General features: G+C 40.0%; 1 protein-coding gene across 5 annotated transcripts in view; it reads left to right on the plus strand.

Annotated features, from left to right (window-relative positions):
* The first annotated feature begins 931 nt into the window (after positions 1–931).
* GAS2 (growth arrest specific 2) overlaps positions 932–21863 on the plus strand; it is a 97050-nt gene continuing 76118 nt past the window's right edge. The window contains exons 1-3 of one of the 5 annotated variants that reach the window (XM_076343840.1): positions 932–961; positions 11090–11251; positions 19406–19530. In XM_076343840.1, coding sequence (XP_076199955.1) covers positions 11110–11251; positions 19406–19530 — 267 coding nt within the window. In that variant the 5' untranslated portion in view covers positions 932–961; positions 11090–11109. Of the gene's footprint in view, positions 962–1079; positions 1258–1685; positions 1759–8015; positions 8044–11089; positions 11252–19405; positions 19531–21863 lie in introns of those variants that run through there. The other 4 variants (XM_076343838.1, XM_076343839.1, XM_076343841.1 and 1 more) reach the window with 4 other exon arrangements.

Below are 21863 nucleotides of genomic sequence, written 5' to 3' on the forward strand. Positions count from 1 at the left end.
CAACAAGACAATCTACATCCATGCATTAAGAGAAGCAGAAGTCTGAACATCTGTTTCCCACTATTGAATTCACGAAAGGGGCTTCTCTGTGCAGGGAATAAGTGAATAAACAACAGTTGGAGAAGGTTATCTCTGACATTTAACAAAATGTTGAAATGTCACGAAAATGAAATAAGGTGAGAATGAAATGACTGAAATAAAGGTGTGCTAAGAGCTTGGCAAACGAAGCACAGACATACAGGAAGAAGCAAAACCTCTACCCATCGCTCTTCTAAAAGTGTAATATAAGAATGATTAATTTATGATCAGCATACTTTTTTGTTCAAAATAGACTGCAAGGTGGCATGAAATCGTTTTGGAGAAACATGCGATAAAGCAGAGCTCCCTAAGATAAAAAGCTGAAATTATGTTCCTTTAGCCAGAAGAAAGGAAAAAAAAAAAAATCAAAAAGTGACAATTAAAAGAGGTGCTATTAAGTGTTAAAAAGTTCCAGAGCCAACTAGTCAATTTAAAGAAAAAGAGAGTTTTATCTTGGATGTGAAATTTTCATTTCTCTCCCCCCCCCCCCCCCGCACAATCAAGAATCTTGGAAAGGCAGTAATAACAATAAAAGAGAAATGGACCCGAGCACCAACTTGCTGCCAAGGGCTGTAATACAATATCTCAGCATTTCAAGGGTAAATCAGTGTGAACTGCGTTTGCCGTCCCTCTGAAAAAAAGTAAGTATTTAACTTCCGTTCAGCCTGTGCGGACTGCTGAAATATAGGAAATCGGTTTCGGAGAGGGGGGAAAAAAAAAAAAAAAAGAAAAAAAAAAAAAGGGTTTCCCAAGGAGAGCGCCGAGCGGAGCGGACAGAAGTATGAAGAGCGGCAGCGCGGCTGCTGCCGGTCTGCTCAGCTCAGCTTGGGGGGACGGCGGCGGCTGCCGGAGGCGGGAGGCTCAGCGGCGCGGCGGGCGGCCAGTGAGTGCGGCCCCGGGGGCGGCGGCGGGAGCCCTGCCCGCCTGCCCCGGCAGCGGGAGCCCTGCCTGCCTGCCTGCCTGCCCCGGCGGCGGGAGCCCTGCCTGCCTGCCGCGGCGGCGGGAGCCCTGCCTGCCCCAGCGGGGCTCGCTGCCGGCCCCACGGCGGAGCCCGCAGCCCGGGCTCCTTTAAATTGAGGGCGTTTCGCGTGTCTCGCTGGCTGCCTTCGAGTTTAAAGAGAAAGGGGCCGGGGAGCGAAGCGGGAAGGTGAGCTTCCCCCAGCGGCTCGGCGCTGCGGAGTAGGTGCTTTTGTTTCCTTCCCCCGTGTCCCGGGGCGGCCGTGGGGGCTCCGCCGGGGAAGCGGCAGGGCTTCGGCGGCGGGCAGCGCGCTGCGGGGCGGGGGCGGCCGCGGCTGCCTGCGCGCTGGGCAGCGGGGGGCTTCTTTCTGGTCGTGGGGTTTTGCGGTTCTTTTTTCTCCCGTTCTCCCGCTCTCTGGCTGTCCGGAGTTCGAAAGCATCACGGAGGCGGAATGGGAGCGTGCGTGGGTGTGCGGTGGAGATCCACGAGCGGTTCACCCGGGGCTCGCCGCGGCTAGCCCGGGGGTTGCTGGCGGGCCGCCCTGGACATCCCGCGGAGGGCCGGGGGCCGCGGCGGGTTTGCTTGGTCCTGCCCCCGAGGGGCAGACCTGGGAGCAGCGCTTCCAGCACTCATGGCAAAGCCATTAGCTCAGCCTTGCTGCGGAGGGGCCCCGAGGAAGACAAACGCCCCCGGGCGCAGCGCAGAGCCGGGCTCCGCGGCGGGTGAGAGCCGGGGGGCGGCTGCCGGCCTGCCGGGCGCTCGGACCGTGCGGGCAAAACGCGGGGCTGGGGAATTCCCTTTGGGAGGCGGCTTGCGCGTTTCTATCCCGTCTTTCGGGTAGCTCCTACTCGCTGTGCTCTCCCGCCCCAAACCTCTGGCTTCTCTTTCGGGCCGCTCCGCGTAGCCCTGGGTTGCCGGTGGTGCAAGGAGAGGGAGAGGAGGACGGGTTTTGTACGTTTGCAACGCTCGTGGGAAATGTGAGCGCCTGCATCGGAGGCTGCGGCAAGTGTTGGGTGGGAGGCGGCCAAGTCCTGCTGCGGTGCGGGTGGCTGCGCCGGGGCGCTCCCGGCCTGTCCCCTCCGCTGCCCCAAAGGGCAGGCGGGATGAGACCCCTCTCATGCCAAAATCCATCCTTCCAGGCTCTTGTGTTCCTCTTCAGGCTCTAGTCTAGATTCGAATCTCGAGAGGGTTTGACTTTAAGGAAAGCTCTGTTTCTTCACTAGTGCTTTACTTGTAAGAAATGAAGGTTGCTGTCTTCTTTATCTAGGATGCTGTCAGCATCCTGCTGCAATGGTGTGCGTCAGCTGAGCCCGCTGGCTCTCCTGGCTTTGTGTGCTCCTAGGGGAGAAGGGCTCTTGGGGCACCAGGAAGGATGTGTTGCAGGCTCCCCAGTGCAGTTCCAGCACACTTCTGACATGACTTTGAAATTAAAAACGAGCAAAATAAATATTCTTCCGTTTCCATGTACGTTAAATTATGAACGGTTTCTTCACTGTGGAGTAGGTGATGTGCCAAGTTTATGATGGTTTTGTGATGTGGATTGTGATTTAATAGGAAATTAGCTGATATTCCTAAATTCATATCATATGGTACCATAGGCCAGCTGATCGGCATTATATTGTGGTACCCTAGTCGGAACCACAACCAAACCTAGATGGAGGTGGTGAGGTGAGGAAGAGTTAGTACTATCCTCAAGTTTCTAGCTCTTATTGACTTTAGGCTACTAAGTCATTTGGTCACTTTATTTATTTTACCCACAGTCTTATTTAAATTGGCACACTTCCTATCCAAAGTACTTCTTCGAGTCCACTTTACACCTCTCGGTTAAGCGTCACAATAATTTCAGGACAGGATTTGGAAATGGAACTTCATAATTAAAAGCAAAGCTGATGATTGGGAATCAGCTTATAATACTGTCTGCATAGTGTGCTTGCAGCGAGAGACACGCTTATACTCCTCGTAAGATGTGATACGTGAGTTTAAATACGTATTTCCTTTTCTAGTTGGTGGAGGCTGAAACTCTTTTGTACTGATTTTTAATGGCTATTTTGCTTAGACAAGCAGAAAAACTTGCAGTAAGAGCCAGGCAAAGCGAAGTCAACTTGAAAGTTTTTGGACTGTGTTAGGAATTGGGCTTAGTTTCCAGAAGTTATAATTTTATGAGCAAGTAGATATTGAACATTCCTGAAGTTTTGTTTTGGTCTACGTGAGAAGGACTTTTTGCTTTCCTTTTGGTAGAGGAGACATTATCAAGGCAACAAAACTTTTTCTACTAGGCATAGTCCTGAAAATGTCTAGGCTTCCAATGATTAGCTCAGATTTTTGTGTGTGGTTAACTTCAATTTGGTCTGGCCTCAGACCAGGGGCCTTACAGGTCTAAAGTATCGGTAAGCTGTTGTGCCAGGTTCTCTATCCTCCGCTCGAAGTACTGCACACATTTGTAACACATATATTCATAACGTAAAGGACAAAGGCTTCTTGTGATTAAAGTTTACTTTATCAGTGTAGATCACATTTTGATGTAAGCCCTTAAAAATTCTAATTGATTAATGAGTTTCAGATGGTGGTTCCCCTCCAGTGCCCCTCCCCCTGCTCCTAACATGTACAGTATGCTCCAAGTTAATCTGGGAAAGCTCCAGAAACCTTGGGCTAAATTGGTTGTGGTATAGTTTATAAGGATAATAAAATAACTAGAAAAATTGAATTTCCTTACAAAAATATGCTTGCTGCATTTGTGAGCTTACGTTTTATCTGCTTGTTTACGGTACTGAGAAAACTAAGATTACAGATATATGTTTTTAGGATGATGCAGACAAGAATGACCTGTTGTTTCTTACAGAAGGGAAAGCTCTGTAATAGCTCTTGAAGAGGAGCTATGTGATGTAGTAGCATAATCACTTTAAAAGCGATTGTGTTTGTTTTTACATATGTAAAAGGGCAAAATGAGAATGATTACTGCTCTGTAGTAAACTGGAAATTGCAGGTGGTAAAGGTTGACTGAGTAACATCTACCAGTGAGTGACAGGTTTCTGTGTTTTTTCCTACTGCTTCTTTTCGTCCACTTCAAGGATTTCAGGTAGGGGAGTTTTCATGGTTTCACTTGGGGAAGTGATTCCACCGTCTAGCAGATCTCACCATAGGGAACAGTTTCCTGACAGTAAAAATATCAATTACAGAAGTTGTTAGTTACCTCTGTGGCTCTCAAAGGAAGACATTCATATATCCCCCCCCTTCTGCATATATGTGTGTGTGCATGTATGTATGTATGTATATAGGCAAGGGGGTGGAAAAACAAGAGCAGTCTTTTGTCTGTGGACTAATCATATACTTTCCAAATCAAAAAAATATGCCAACACCGAGGCAGGAAAACCAAAATCAGTTTTCAAATTTGAATGTATTTATGCTTGGAATGTGTGTAAAACTGGCACTTGCTTATGTGAAAGTGGTGATTGCAAGTGTGGGTCCCAAATTGTGGGCAGCCTCATTTCTGCTTGCACAAATGCATGTTTTGTTGCTGCAACTTAATCTGTTTATAAACATTGAATCTTTTATTTAAGCCTCTTTTGCACTCAACTTGCAGTTACAGTAAGTGAATGCTTCACACAGTCCACTTCAACTCCAGTCAAGTTTCAAAAGTTCTGTTCTTTTCCATCTGCTTGAGGTGATTAGAACTAGCAGGGAGATCCAGCAGAGACCCTTGCCAGATACTCATGAGCTCTGTTCTGGCTTTTGATCCTCTGTCTCCTCTCTTTCCAGGATGGCTGCTTTCCAATAGCATTACCTTCTCTCTAAGACAGCAGGAGATTGTCTGCAGTTATAGCCGATACCCCTCTGTCAAAGCCAATGTGCAGTCTAGTGCTCAAGTTCCAGTTCCTTCAGAGAAAACTATTGCTGCTCTTGTCTAAGTTGCTGTCTGCTCTCTCTACCACTGACAGTAAAGCTATTGCACAGTTGCGTGCATGATGTTTTGTTTCTTCTACAACTGATAGCTAATGTGCTTCCTCAATCATATTACAAGAGACCTCGTTTCACAAGCTTAAAGCCTGTGTATTTAATTCTATAAAGATTTTATGAAATAGAGTATTTGAACCCAGTGTCCAAGGCAGAGTTATGGCATCTTCTGTTCCAGTTGTTCCAGCTTTGTAGAGCAACTAGGCCACTGAATTGGCATGTGTGCAAATCTTCAGTCCTGGATGACTCTGGTTTGGCTGCCAACTGAACAGAGCCAGTCAATTAGCTTGCCTGCTAGGCGATAGTATCTGGGGGGCCAAAACAGATGTCTGTTGCACAGTGTCGCAGTCAAGCTGGTATGGTGCAAAGGGGACATCATGTAGGACCTTTGCATCAGAGATGATTTGATTGATCTCTAAACAGAGTTCTGCATTTGCTTTATGATTTTTTTTTTTTTTTACCTCCATAGGCATTATTATTCTTTTTATTCTTTTCTAACTGAATACAAGCACAAACAAAAATGCTTGTTTTGCTGGATACTTCATTTCTATGCTAATTCTTAAGCCAAGTCACGAACAGCGAGTGACTCAGGAAGACTTCTTCAACCCTGACCTGGAAGGATTGTATCTGGGAGCAAGTTAAAAGGAGTGGTTCAAGCCTCCCTTTGTTTGAGAACTAATGTGCATGTTGTAATTAGGAATAAGGCTGAAGTGACAATGAAACCCGTGTAATACAGAGAGCAGTGGATAGCCAGCAGCTACTCAGTATAAGCCATTATGTATATATGCTGAAACTGGGTAATTTGGAGTAAAAACCTACTGTTTTGTATGATTAATTCACAGGGTAGAGCATGTGTATTTTCTGTGTATGTATATCTATGCATACACGCACACTTTATATATACATTTTTACTATATAGAATAAATTTTTTCCTCCTGATTATACTTGATTTTAGTTGAAGAGTACTATTAACCCAATTTTACAGGTAAGGAAGGTGGTTCGGATAGGAAATGGAATTGAATCCAGGGATCTGCCACTGTGAGTGCCTAACTGCGCAGCCAGTTTTACTTTCTGGATTAAACAGTCTTTCCCTCCTGTGTGTTTTGAGGATAGAGCGTATAATTCTTTTGTTCTACCAGTTAACCCCAACAAAAGCCAGTGGAATTACAGAATTGTTTGATTCTCGTTGCTTTCACCTGATGATCACTGACAACAATCAGCAGATAGTGTAAGTTACACTGCTGGCAAAATACAAAGAGTGAGCTACAATACACAGAAGACTAAATGTACTACTGTAAAGCAAAATAAAAACTTCACTGTCTAGTAGAAGCATGCAGAGAGAAATATAACCTTTTAGTCTGTTGAATCTGTTACATGTCACTGGGTGTACTGTAAACTATCCCACACTGAATGCTTCAGCTAGACAATATGTCTAAGAATTTGAGATGTTGTCCTCTTATTGAGAGAGATGGAAAAAAGGGCTGTGCTGCATAAATATGACCTATAACAAAACAGAATGAAAAGTAGTTAAAGACCTTTCCTTGTCTGCCTTCAGAATAGTAGGGGGAAGAAGTTGCTTTTTGAGGAACAAAGCGTTTAGAGGTAAGTTTTGAAAATGCTTGTGCGGATCTCATGTCAGCCTCAACAGTTTGTAGAGAAGTGTAACATTCTATAAAATATTTGACGTGTTTGTGTTGGCTAGTTTTAAAGAGCTTTATATATGATGATTTCATGTTGCTGTTAGAAAGTAGTGAGATTAGGAAAACCAGTATTTTTTGGCTACTTTGTTCATACCTTATGTCTGCCAAAAGGAAGGGATGAAATAGTTGTTGGAGCCAAAGAGGCTTGCCTCAGCTGTGGTGATGTATCCTTGAATGCTACTGTCTACCTCTGTGGCAAGTCAGTCCATTTTTCTGACTAAATTCCTCACTGTTGAATTGTCAATAAACTTTTCTCCAGCTTACCAGAAAATAAATATATTAAGACATTTTAAGGAGGTGAGTTGATGGTATCTGAGCGAAGAATCAAGAGCCTGGCCTTGACTACAGGTAGAATCTTCAAAGGAGTCTTGAAGGAGCTCAGAACCCAACTGCTGTCACCTTCACCTAACTAACTCAGTTCAGCTTCTTCACAGATCCCAGCTAGTATGTGATGAAGTCTTAATAGTTAATGTATGGGCTATTACAATTGATGAAGTAGGTGAACATTTTAATGAAGCTTAGGTACTTCAGCACTGAAGTATCATGGAGGCTTAAGTTAAACTTAGAAGTTTAGTAGCGGTCAGCGTTTGCAAAAAGAATAATTGAGTTTGGTAGCTTCTGATGCTTGCAGTTTGATAACTGACCCTCAATATGACTTGTAGAATTTGTCATGGGAGCTACAGGTAACAAATTGCACTCTGCTCCTTGAAGGATGATTTTTTTTTTTTCATTTTAAAAATCCAAGGTAGGAATTTTGTTGCTTTGATTCTAACAAGAAAGTATTTTACTGAAGTGTAGGGCAGGCTTTCAGAGAAGTAGTGGGGAAGGGGAAAATTAATTTCTTTCAGAAATGAAATTAAAGAAAAATTACATAGAGGTAAGGTTGGATTGTATGTGATTCATCTGTTGATTCTTCAGGGTTCTTCTCAGTGGAGACTTTTCATCAGTATTAACTTTCTCATTCCTCAGTCCTCACTTTGTATGCCTGCTTCACAAATTAACCCATACATTATTGTTAATTCAGGGCTACTATTTTAAGCAGACCTAGTCCCTGTATAGAGATGCCTGAATCATTTTCAGCTTCTAGAGATTTTTGTCGTCTATCTGTCTTTCCTCATCTTTCCTAGTTTCCCATTCTGAGAACCTGTGTCCTATTAAAACTACCTCAAACTCGGAATGCCCTTCTTGTCTCTGGATCTTCTTTCTTCTTACTACCACAGTTACTACGAAACTGAAGCACCCATGCCACCTCTGAAATCTGAGCTCTTTGTTGTCCCACTTTTCTTCCTTCAGTGAGTCTCAGAAGTTCCTTGAGACCTTTACACAGCCTGACTGCTGAGTTTTATGAAACAAGAGGTAGGTCAGTATGAAATATATTTCAAGACAGCCCTGTATTTTAGAGACAAACTGAAGTAACATCTCAAATCCCTGAATGCTCTGCTCTGCATCTCCACAGAGGTCAGCCTGAAGCATAAACAGACTGCAGTGCTTGTTTCACAGGCTTGGTGGGGAAACCCAAACTGCCTCCATGTAGCTGCTCCAGAAGCCTTCCCTCTCTTTTCTCTAGTCTTAAAGAAATGCAACTTTCAGACATTAGAATTACTTCAGCCCCACCAGCAGCAGCAGCCTGTATTGTATCTGGCTGGCTGTCAGGCATATTATAATGTTGTTGGTTATTCATTAGCTCAGAGTTTCATAGGGCACTTCATATACGTGGTCTTGGAAGTGACAAGGTAGGTGGACCTTTCCTGAGGTGAAAGAAAAGGATGTTGTCTCCGTAGTTTTCCTCTTAACACGACCCAGCTCAGTGTGTGTGCCATGCGTTATACTCTTAGCAGGGCAGACCCTGCTTAGGGTCCCATGATGAATATTGTTGTGTGCATCCTTGAAATATAAAATTACAGAATAATTTAGGTTGGAAGGGATCTCCAGGGGTCATCTAGTTTAATCTCCTCCTCAAAGCATGTATGAACTGTGAAATTATTTCCAGTGAAGAGGTGCAATGTCTAACTGGTTCCTTTAGTACAATGGTGCTTCTTTTTTCAGGTATATTTTTCCAATCTGTATGTCAAAAGAAACAAATTCCAGGACTTTGTTTCCTAAATATTTAGATACATAGGTGTTAATAAACTGAAAAATTGATGCCAAAAAATTATGTCTTTTTACTTTGCTTTATTTGTGTATTGTATATGAAGTGAACATTCAGGAATGAGAAATTTTTTTTACTACTTTTTACCGATATAATTTCAGAGGTGATTCAAGAGAAGAAACTAGTTTTGGTTCTGGTTCTTACCGTATCAATGGAGTTTGTAGACTCCAGAAATCAGTCAATAATTATTACAAATAACTTGTAATAAGAAAGTATATGACAGAGGTATTTATACTTGATTTTTCCCATATAATCTTTGAAGACAAGGTGGTGTCAGTTATCCATCTTGCCTGTTTCCATCCAAAATGAAGCAGTGGTTTGAAGCACTAAGCTGCATGGTTCTGAGTGACTTAGAGCAACTTTAAATATACTGTCATTGTAATTCCTTAGCTGTCAGTATCGTCTAGTCCGAAGGAATCTATTTTGAGAGTGACATTCCAGATTGATTTTTGCAGAGCTAACAGCCTAATTCTTTTTTCCCTCCACTCCCTCGCACCCTGCCCCAAATGAACAGGTATGATTTGGATTTAATCAACCAGGAAACCATAAATCCAAACTGATATTTTTACAAAGTCAGTTGTCAGAACAGTGCTGTGCTTAAATTGCATACTTTAGTCTGCCTTAAACTCCTCTGCTTTCAAAGGAACTTTGATACATAAGGATTTTTTTTGGTTAGAAAAATGTAAAGTCTACTGATAATTCAGAAATGTGTATTTATACAAGGGAATAAAGTCTTTTTTATGTCTATTTTTTCCCCTTCCCAACTGAAAAAATTGTCTAATTTCAGTAAGAAGTATATTCGTAGCAGAAGCTGTGTCCATCTCAAGGGCAAGCCAAACTTCAGGATTTGGGGTCAGGTACTTGCAACAAGAGCTTAAGCAGATGTTTTTGCAAACAAGGAGTTTAGTTACCCAGGGTATGGTTAAAAAATGCTGGAATATTTTAATGTAAGCATTAAAATACCCCAAATAACATTTCATATATTTGGAAATGTCAGTTACAGCACAATTTTATGGAAAGGCAATTGCTTTTTACATTCAGTAAACACTTTCATTTTTTTGGCAAAGGAATTGTTTTCAATATTCTTGTTATTCCAGGCCACAATGGAATAGTATAACAAGTTGTTCTTTTTTTGTTGTTGTTTTTACAGTCAATATTACCTCTTACCTGACTTGAAAGGTATGCAAAGGACAGAAAGAAACAGTGTTTGCGGTGTATCATAAGCTGAAGCCAGCTGACATGTGTAACCACAGTTGGCATGGATCAGCCGGTTGACAATAGGCAAAGAACTCCCACCCCCACCTAATGTCTGTGTAGTGCCACCGACCTAGGACCTTACGACTGCTAGTTGGTGTGACTGGGCTTTCAGCAGGCTACAGCCTACCAGGCAAGAAAGTATCTCAGCTCATTGCTACAAGCGTTAGGGTCCAGCTCTGAGTTTCTTTTCAGAGAGAAAAGTAACCTTCTTGCCTTAGCGCACTTCTGCCACAGATGGGGGAATTAGTCCTTCAGGAGCAGAGATATAGGTCCAGTGGACCTAACATCTCTGGCTGCTGCAAGACTCAGAACATTTAACTAATGTTTAACACATGACGTATTGTCTTACCTGAAACTAAAGTTTCAGTAAGTCGTCACTGAAGCAGAGGAGTATTTGTAATAAAGGTGGAAGTGGGAAGTGTGGATGACCAGCACTAGCTGTTGTGCTGCTTTCTGAAGAAATAATACTATTCAGTAAATATATTTGGTGTGGTTTTTTTTCTTTAATTATTCTAAAGCTGTAGAATAGACTGATTCCATTTGGTAACTGCATTTGTTAATTGTTAGTAAGTTTGCTGTAGTAGCACAACTCGGTTGTTCCTGTGTTTTTCTTGGGCCTGATCCAAAAACCTCTGAAGCTTTCCATTTATTTTGAATGGATATTGGATCAGGCACTGTAGTGAGTTGTTAGCTTTGTGTAAAAATGTTTATTTTGATTTGATTTTAATCATTCCTTGCAGAATATTTGGTTATGTGTTGGCAACGTGTAGCTTGGTGAGTACAAATGAAGCTGACATTTATCTGTATGATTTAATCACTTGCAATGTGATCCATTAACAAAACAAAACTTCAGTCGTCAATGGTGTATTCATGTGACATCTAATTTCTTAGAATCATAGTTACTGTTGGTATCTTCTACAATTCTAAAAACAGAAAAACTTTATTTGGTATAATGAAGTACTTTTTTTCTTTTCTTTTTTTTTTTAAATTAAACAGGTACAACAAGCGGATAAGCAATGTGCACTGCTCTGAGCCCGAAGGCACGTGGGCCTGGCCTCTCTGATATGCATCAATACAGTCAGTGGCTTGCAAGTAGACATGAGGCCAATTTGTTGCCGATGAAAGAGGATTTGGCCCTGTGGCTCACAAACCTACTGGGTAAGATACAGTGTATAAGACAGAACGCAGATACTGGGCAGTAAGAGAAGTCTATACGCTGTTAGCTGGGAATTCGGTCCTTCAGACTTCTTTGCGTTTCAAAAATAAAGCTAGTTATGATTAGGGAGCTACCTCCATGTAGTGCAACTGTTAGCAAGGTCAGAAAAGCTAATAAGTAATTTGCCTCCACAGTGTTTCTGTGAGTCGCACGATTGAACTTTATTATTCATTTCATGTTTATTTCCTTTTAAATGTTCTTTTGCATGTGTTTTCTGTATTAATACCATTAAGCTGAATGGTGTTAACTACTGCCATCGACTACGTCTTCGATTTTTATTGGTAGGCCTCCGAAAAAGTATGGGTGTACTGACTGTCTTGAATGGAAGGAGCCATTAAATAATTCTTTGCTGACTGAGCAGTCTAGTGATTGATAATTGCTGCCCAAGGCAATGCATGCTAAGACTTGTGGAAGCTTGTGCATAGAGGGGCTGACCTAGTGGCTGCAGCTGGGACCTGGGGATTTACTGGTTGCAGCTGTACGTCTTGGTGTGTGAAGCCAAAACATGTTGTTGATGAAAGAGGGTGCAAACCAAAAGCCAAGAAAAAAATCAGGTACACATGAAGAGGAGCGAATGAGAGTATGTCCCTGGCAGGAAGGAGAGAGACAGTTCTTTGGGATATACGACTCATTCAAGAACGTGGAATTTAGAAACTACGAGCCAGGAAATAGTATGTTGTTTGTTGAGAACATTCAGGGGAAAATGGCTTTTGTGTGATCTCTGTAAGTCCAAAGGATTCTACGAAAGAAATACATGACTTAATACCTCATCCTAAGGGAAACATGCCAGGAGTTCCTCTCAGTAAACAAAGAGGAGAAAATATTTTGGAGGAGGTGATGTTTACATGAAGCTTTCGTTGATGTTATTTTGGATGAGCGTTTTTAAATTTGGTGTGTGTGGTTTTGTTTTTTTTTGTTTTGTTTTTGTTTTTCTGGAAGTCTGTTCTGGTGAGACGTAGGCAGCGTCTTGTCTTGGCAAATGCTGTAGCTGAACCGTCTCAGTGGTATCATACAATAATAGAGTATATCTAGTGCCTTCCATCTGCACGTTCTATGTTGCTGTATTTCCTCTTTTTTTAAGAGGAAGGGAAGTATCACTATGTTATGAGAGGTGTAGTCAGTAAGTACAGCGTCAGTAGAATGCAAGAACGCAGTATTTTGCAGGTAGGCGATAGCCATTTTAGAGTTGGAATAGTTATGACTCCGCAACTGCAAAAGTGGCACTTGTTTTAAATTACATCTTTGTGTGGTACTTCCATTTAAATTAATGAGTTTTGAATATAAAATTGTCTAGGCAATACCAGAACAAAATCCAGAACTCCTGACTTTTCATTCCAATTACCACAAGACAGCAATCCAGAAGACTGTTTTTTGAATCAGAAGCAGCACGTTCCATTAAGGATTTAATATATTGTTTAAATGTTTTAAACAATGACGTTTTAGTGAGCCACTCTAAAACAAATAGAAGCTTGTTTGCAGTTTATAACAGAGTTCTCACAGTGACAAGCTTAGGAATAAGGTCACTTTTTTAGCAAGAAAGTAGCAACCAGCAGGAGGTTCTGAAATGCCAACTATAATTAAAAATCTGATTTTTCATATGGACACCAAATTCTGCAGAGCTAAATGGGCACAGCCTTCTTTTAATTACGCAGCATACATAGTTCACTTGCTTAATGCGTTCCCCCACACCTTCTCACACCAAGCTCTTCTTTTCTCAGTTTGCCCTGAAGAACTGAAATTATAGTGATTTGTTAAACTGCTTTGAATTCCTGTGTAGGCATTGTTATTCAAATTAATAATTCAGTTAAGTTGAAATTCACATTCAAAATAAATTAAGTGCAACTGAATTAAAGAAATTAATATTCATATAAAGATATTAACTCAGAATTCAAATTTGGTTTAATTGCCGTATAATTTAGGTTAACTTTAATGAGAGGAGGGACACGTGAGCATGTTGCTGTAAGATAAAATAGGTATGAATTTACAGCATGCTGTTACCTTGTTGTAAAAACCTGTTTGTGCTCTCTCTCTTTTCAGCATCCAAATGGATAAAAGGATATGCAAGACTCCTTGTTTGTTTGTTTGTTTTGTTGTGGGTTTTTTTCTCCATGGGAGAAATTGTACTTTGCATTAATGGTCAGTAGATTTTCACATGCATGGATGTGCAGATAACACAGAGCAGATAATATTCTGTGTATCCACACCCTAGTTTGCTCTGTGCTATAACTTGTGTGGCCTCAGTGTAAGTGTCTTTATGCCAGTTTTAATGCAGTAGGATTTCTCAATTTATGAAGAAAATTAATATGCATTTCAATTAATTTTTGCCATGTTGGTTCATGTTTTATTTCATCTATATTTTGTTCATTCATTTGTACTATGACTCAACAAGGACACATAATCTTTTGAAATAAATGCAGATGTTTTTAAAAAATAATAGGAAGTATTTTAGGGAAGAATAGGGCTGAACCTCTCTGAGGTAGTTCACCATCAACTGATGGTGTGTTTGGAAATTTTTGTGGAGAGGCAAATATGTCCTACACAGCATTACTGGAAGTTAAAATGGTGACAGTTCTGCAGCAGCAAAGCCTGGTGTGAGTTTGAAATTACAAACTGGAAAACATTAGAAGGATATTGCACTTTATAATATGAATGAAGGGTTTTGATATTAGATGGAAATTAGGCATAGCTAGAATTTGACCTTACCCGAGTGACAAATTGGAAGACTGAGATACATGGTGCAGCTGGAAAATAACACTGTAAGAATTTTTAACACTGAGACTTTGGACATTTTATTCTAATTTAGCATGGACATTTTTTGTTTTTTTTTTTAGTAATCACTAGTACTTTTGTACGCATCTTGCTAATTATTTTTGGAACGATGTCAGAGAAATTCAGAGCTTCTGAGAGGATGGTTTGTCAGTACAGCTCCATCACTGAATAGATTTTAGCTGCCTGTATTCTGGGGGCTGGAAAAAGGACATCACAGATGAAATCGATGTGTCAGATGGGATTGACGCATACAATATTGTACATTATATCATTCTCAGAGTGGGACACGTCAGCATTGCGGGGCTTGGGGTTTGTGTGCTGGAGAGGAAGAGTGGAGCTATGGATATTGTGTCTCTTACCCTCACTTCCCTCTGCTAAGCTCTGGTGGCTCAGTCAAGAGATCCTTGCAGTGGCGAAGTTAAGGAGATGTGTTGACCCAACTGTCTTGCATATCATGATAATCTCTCAGCCTTTTTTTTTTATTATGTATAGAGCCAATGAAGCACTCGGCAATGCTTTCACTGCTGACGCACTCCAAATTTGGTAGATTATGTATATACTTATTTCAGTAGAATGTATATACTTATTTTAGTAGAATGCTCTTGTGGATGCTGAAAACTTCTCTTCCACCTTGAGCAAGCTTCACATGGGAATTAGCACAGCTGGGCCATAGTAATCTTCAAGCTGAGGCAAAGTGGCAATTTGAAAGCAAATAGGGTTTATTTGTCTGCTGTCCTCTCCAGTACTGTCTTGTTTTCTCTTGTGTGTCTGCAGAGGCGAAAGGGCTGATGTCAGGAGGAGTGGGCCTCTCCACCAGTCTGTAGTTTAGAACAGGTACAGAGGGATGGTTTTTCCCCTTTGGCCATTGTGTAGGGCTCTGATCTTTTTTCCAATTCCTGGAGCCCATTTACTAGCTGCAGAGGGTTATGATATTGTAGCTTATTCCATCCAGCTTCATTTAGCACATGGGACCACAGGATAGACCTGTAAGATGTGCTTGGGCACATGTCTGGGCTCCAACGTTTCAGTGCTGAGGCCTCTTCCTAACAGAGCTTTCTGGGCTTCAGAAGCTCATAGGAAAGGAGCTGGAGAATGCAAGATGCTGAGGAATTGGACATGTAAACATTGAATGTTGCATGGGGCATGTAAAAGTTGCTTGAGTGCAAAAGTGAAGTAAGCTGGGGAGAAAAGGAACAGAGAGGTAAGGATGTTAGGAGAGGCATTGAGTTAAAGACCAGGCGTGGAATTTAAAGGTGTGTTGAAGGAGGCGTAGAATTTGGGGGATGAAGGGTGGGAAGTCTTCTGCAAGAAAACTGTCTGTCTTTTATTCTGAATTAAAACAAAACCCGCTTCAGCTCGGTGTTCTTGTTCATCTTGTTGTCTAAGAGCATTCTGTAGCAGTACCTTTATTTTCAACATCAGCATGTTCAGCTCAAGCCAGTGGGAAATGCAGGTTTTAAATATCTGAATATCAAGACATTCATGATACTGATACTTCTAGGGATTCTGCTGGCACTGATGCAGTTTCTTAGTTGAGTGGCTTTATAATTTTCTTTAGTATCAGCATGCCTTTGGGATTGTTTATACGTCCCATTTCAAGTAAGTGATAATGTCTCAATGCTATCAAAACTATTTCTCTTGCTGTCAGCTATTGTAGGAAACAGAGTAGCCTTGTCAGAAGAGAGCAAGTTTTGCACGTGCATAAAATCATTGGCCTTTGGTTTCTTTATTTTTGCTGCGTTTTTTTAATCTTGGATTTAAATGCCATACAATTTGAGAGGGTCAGGAGGAGTTGTTCCACTGGTGCCTCAGTATTGTAGAAGCTCATCCTTCTACCGATGGGTTTCAGAGATTCACCCAAGTGAAATGTTTCTATTTGTAAACTAGTAGTTTTGTGTTACCACTGAGGTATACAATTAAAATAGTCGATCAGCTAGTTGTGAGGCTGGAGTCAGTGTCTTGAATCATAGTTATTAAACTGTGGAAGAACTCACTGCGTTAATAGAGGAGCCAACTAGGTTTTGGTACTTTGTTTTAGCCTTTGAGTCTCTCCACCTTCTTGTGAAGGCTCTGGTTGTCTGAGATGGCCCGTAGGGAATGCTTTATCTTCAGCCTCTTGGACGCACACCCTGGGCATGGGCTCTTTTTAGTTATTCTCTCGTAGACCTCCCAGTCTGGTTGCGTTAGGACCCCCAGGACTGGGTGGCCTTACAGATAGCTGCCCACACTTTCCAAGCGGTAGGTGTTCAGGTGTAACAGTTTGTCTTTTTAAGGGGCATCTGGTGATTGTGGTGAAAGCGAGGGTGAGCAATGCTTGCGAAGTTTGAGAAAGCCTTCATATTCCTGTTTTTTTTTTTTTCATACTTTTAGTGTTGTTTTTTTATTATACTTAATGTTATTACCATTCTATAAAAACATTGCAACTGCTTTCTTGTAATTATAGGGGGAGTTATACATTTTTAATGGAGTTTAATGTTTTTTCCATACAAATATACAGAGCCATTTTTTTCCTCAGGCTATGAACATTACTCTCATTTGAATCAATACATTTCAACTGTTAAATATGTCAGAGTGTCTGTTTTAGCAAAGAAATGCCACCTTTTGGAGCCATAAAATACAGTGAATTGAAAGCTGACACCTAATATATTTTTCATTGGATACAGATGTTCAATGCAAAACTCATTCTTTCAGCTTTCATAAAAGGGAACAGAACTAAAATACTCCGGCTTAGCGTACAATATGCGGTGACCAAACTGCTGATGCAATTCAGCATTTAAAATAATATAAATGTATTGTTAAATAGCAGAAGAAGATAGAAGAATTTTTCCATGCTGTGTAAAGAAAGAAACCTCTAAACAAGTTTTAGGTTTTTTAATGCTTGACAAGTGAAATAATAAATCAATAAATCATAGGGTAGAATAGATTTGTAGAATGTGATTTTTCTTTTATGTCTGTAAAAAAAAAAAATATGATTTCCAAACCAAAATAAAAATCTTGAGTAGGTTAGAAGTATTTGAAATACATTTTTTAGAAGAAAATGAGTCTATTATAAAATGCAATACTATATTAAAAATAAAGCAGTTCCTATAACATAGTCATTTTTCAAATTTAGCTTTCTGATGGCTTTATACCTTTTGTCAAAAATGCTGATGGGGCAAAAGGGAACATATGTAGGCTAGAATGGTGATGAAGGCTTTTGAGATGCTGAGATGTTCAATTTTTGTATCTGTGGGCTATTACGGTTTCAGTCCTGGCTTCGGCTGAGCTGGAGGCACTGCGAAAATATTGTCAGTTATGCACAAGCTACCACTGAATGTCTGCAGGGCTGCTACTGCTCTTTTGCCTGGAGAAGTCATTTAGGTATACAGGAGCTATAAAGTGGGCTATATGGCAGAGAGAATTAAGGGGGAATAAAAAGGGGAAAAAACCTTCACATTAAACAGATATTTCTGAAGTAGAAATGTGTTAGAAAAAACAAGTTTAACTTCAACCAAAAATATGTCTACTGTTGTATCTGAAGGTGATTTGCTGCAAAGATCTTTATCTTAGTCTTTGATTTTTAACTGACCAAACTGAAAAGACTCACAATTTTTTGCCCAAAGCATGCTGAAGTATCTAACAGTTTTCAGGCAAGGGCCTAGAGAAATCAACTTTCCTTTAGCATTTTTGTAATCATACTGCTTTATAATACTCCTATCTTCAGTATTATAAGTGACATTGACTATCAGATTACAACGTACCAGCAATATATTGCAGAAGTACAATGTTAATTTTTGATTATCTACTTCATTTTTGTTACTTTTGAATGTTAGTTTTCTCTTCTGAGTGAAAAGGCATAGAAAAGCTTTACTTCTTTTCTCTAAATCTACTTTTCCTAGTTTTTTTTTGACAAAAAAATGTTGTGAACCTGTTCTAAAGAGAGTAATGTTTTCAGTTTCCAGACATCTCATAGAAAATAAATTTCCCCAAAATAACTAGAAAAACAAAAAAACTTGGTTTAGTCAGGCAGCTGCTCGTTGTTCAAAAATCTGTGGTGAAAAACCCTGACCTGCAGTGGGCAGACTTCTGCCTGTTGTCCTGCTTGCAAACAAGCCAGTTTTGAGTAGCGGGAGTGGATCTGGATAGGATAAAGAACCACTCTCACTTAAGATTTTCAGGTTTTTTTAATTTTTTTTTGGCAGGGTAGACTATTGATACTGATGATTGCTCTGTAACAGCCTATGAAAAATGAGTTGATAGTGTTATTCCTGTTCCCAAAGGACATATGTAAATATCACCAAAAAGAAATAAATTCTGTCTTAATAGGAAGAGCAATAATTAGTCCTTGATACTCTCTTGATATTAGTAGAAGTTAAGAGGGCTGAAAAATACAGCTGCTGGTCAAAAAAGTGTCCAAAGAGAAGGGAAATTTTCCAGTAGAAATGTGAAAATGGAAAACCTTCAATAAGAAATAAGAATTATTTTTACCTGGAAATGATGTTAAGATGCTGGAAGCTTAGTTTAGGGTGGTAAGTGATTCCCTTCTCATCTGGCCAGTCCAGCCTGGTCGGAGCGCACATCTCATCATGGGACTCTTGTGATCTCCTCTGCCAGGAGGATGTAATTACGGTGCAATGGAAGGTCATCTCGTCTGCTGTAGCCAGGGAGGACGATCTGTGGCAGCTGGAGTACAGTGTCATCTAGCATTGATATATTTTGAAATCAGAGTATTTTGGCTTTGTTCTTTGGGTGAAGATTTTAATCTGTGTGGCAAGTAGATACATAACATGGAAATTCACTTTCTCCTCCTTTTCTAATGTATCTAACTTTACTTCTGAAAAAGCTGTTTCAAAGGAGCATTGCAATCACTGTAGTATTTTGTCAACTTCTTGCAGGATCAAGTTTTAAAGTCTCTTTGAAAAAATACAGTCCTTCTTGACATGGTTTTCTACTTCTATTACAAAATAAGCTGCAACTTTTACACTATAGGTACCCACACGTACTGGTGTAAACCATTTGCCTGCTGTACTCTGTCTTTTAAAACACTATGTTAAAAGCGCTGGAATTTCATAAGTAAAATGAGATATGGGGAGTCTGATACGCTAGAAATATTTTTCAAGTACCACATGCCTTCCCAAAGAAAGCATGTTATTTTTGAATAATTTGCTGTATGTCTACCAGTAAAGTAGTAGTGAGGTTATTTACTAAATATTCAAAGTAATGGAAGTGATTCAGTTAAAGCATATTTCAAATTGTTGTCAAGATTTCTATTGACTTCTTTTTTTGCACAAATGCAGTCTATACTATTGCACACTTTCTGCCACGTTAACTTTCTCTTTGCTGTTCAGGTAGAGAAATAACAGCAGAAACCTTTATGGAGAAATTGGATAATGGTGCCTTGCTTTGTCGGTTAGCTGAGACCCTACAGGAGAAATTTAAAGAAAACAGCTTTGATGCAAACAAGCCTGGCAAAGTAAGTGTCGGTAAATGTTCTAGCATGTATTATCAGTATTTGAGGTATCTGACTGTTTTGGTACTGAACTTTTTTGTGCAGTTAAGAGATTTCATTTGTGGAGTCTCTGCAAATGGGCAGGGAGGCAATTGCTCTGTGTAGGAAAAATTACAATTTAAAATTGGGGGAATTAATACTTCTTGGGTAATTATTAAAGTAACTGTGAGAGAAAGTTACTCAAAAAATGACTTGTAACGTGTGGAGGATAAGACATAGGACAAGATCTAGCAATGTGATGTGGTAGCTAATAGAGAAAACATGATCCTTGTACTTATTTGTAAGGGGAATATTAAGTAGCTGTGGGAGGTGCCTTTTCCTCCATAAACAGCTCTAGGGAGGCCAATAATAAAATTCTATAGTTAGTTTTGGTGCCTTGAGTTTAAAGGTCCTGTTGGTGTACTGGCAGGAGTTCAATAAAGAGTTGCAGGGATGATGTGGAAAATGCGAACCTTCAGAAGATACTGGAGAGCTTTGCAAAGATCAGGTTCAGATCTTGCTTGACTGCAACTCCCTTTAATTTAAATTATTTTCTTAGGACAGTCTTATTGGAAGAAATTAAAGAGTGCAGCAAGTTTCTTTTTGGGAGAAGTTAAATTAAGTGGTTGGCATTTACTGTGAAACTGTTTTTATTTTTCTTATTGAATTCAGATATATCTTCCTTGAAAGCTAAAACAGGCAAATACACAGCAGGTAAAAAAAGATTTCAAGAGCAGAAGTCACAAAATGTATCTTCCATTCTTGATGTTCTCATAACTAGTCTGTAGCAGAAATTAGGGCACAGCATAAATTTTATCAGCAGTTCTCAGAACTGACAGCCTTGTGTCAGCTGCAGCTGCGTAAGTTGTTTTTCTTGGTTCCAAGATCATAATTGTTGTTGCAGAAGAAATTGTCTGCACTAAGGCAGGCTTTATTTATTTAATTATCTTTAACCTTCTGTGGGTTGGAGTGGGTGCAGGGGGGCATTGTTTGCTTGCTTTGGTTTTTTTTTTTTCTAAAGAAAAAGGAAGAGTTAGCTGGGAAGAAAGATAAGAAGTAGAGAAGGAAGGAAACCTTCCTCTGCAAAGGAGGAAAAGACATCTGGAACTCATATTTCATATTTCGAATTGTAATCAGGGTTTGGTTAGTAGAAGTACTGGATGACTTTTGAGTTCCTCTTTATCATATGGTCCAGCTTGTCTTCACCTAAGTGATGACCTGTTAGTGTTATGATAGATCCCAAGTTGAGAAATCACTTATGGCAGTCTTTTTGGTTGAGCCTAGGAACTAGCTAGGCAGAAAGAAGAGTTACTTGTTGTGTTGTTTTTTTCCCTTAACAAACAAACAAACGAACAAAAGGTACCATTATTGACAAAAACTGCTAAAAGCTTCAGTGAATACCCAAAAGGTAAACTTGGCTACAGAGTTCTAAAACATTCCCTTTTCATATCTTGTCCAGCTGGTGTACTAGAAAATCAATTAAATCACAAAGCGCAAAGCATGTTTTTACAGACTGACATCTCAGAAAGCCATGTCTATTTAATATGGAAAATAATAGTCATAAATTCATCAACAACTACAAATTTCTAGTGAATATTCAGAAATTTGAACAATATGTTTTTGTTAGATGTCTGACTACTGCGTTTTGGGGTTTTGGGGTTGGGGTTTTTTGTGGTGTGTGTGGTTTTTTTTTTTTTTTTTTTTTGTATCATCAGACTTTTGTCTGATGGTGGCTCATCTGGAGAGAGCTGCCATTTGGAAAGATAACCCAGAAATGTACCAATGTTTGGTACTTCTGTTTTTGCCACAGAAGGTGGCAAAAAGGTAGACCTCCTTTCTTGTATTAACTTCCTCAGCTGAGAATATGGCCTTCCTTACTTCAGTTACCTGATCCCCTTTTTTTTTGAACCTAAGTTACATTAGAAGCCACTTAGACATTTATAATCCCATATGTTGTAATTACTTAGATTGTTGGTCTTTTATTTGTCAAACTTGGTATAACAGGCAATGCAATTAAAGGGAAAAAATTCTGCTCCACTGCTATTTTCTGAATGTATATTATTTCATACTTAGTATAGTAAGAATTCAAAGAAATGGCAGAGTAATAGATTTGTGTCATTGTAGGCTATTAGGGAGCTATTTATCCTTTCAGATTGTAATTCCCTGTGTAGCAGTCCTAGGCAATAGGACTAGTCTACACATTGGAAAATCTGACTTGTGGTGCCAAGGAAATTTATAAGAAGACTATACCATATGAAATTGAGCATAGTAAGAATTCCACAATCCTCCCCTGAATCATTATTATGCATTCTATTAAT

Source organism: Aptenodytes patagonicus, chromosome 7 (assembly GCF_965638725.1).
Source record: "Aptenodytes patagonicus chromosome 7, bAptPat1.pri.cur, whole genome shotgun sequence".
NCBI lineage: Eukaryota > Metazoa > Chordata > Aves > Sphenisciformes > Spheniscidae > Aptenodytes > Aptenodytes patagonicus.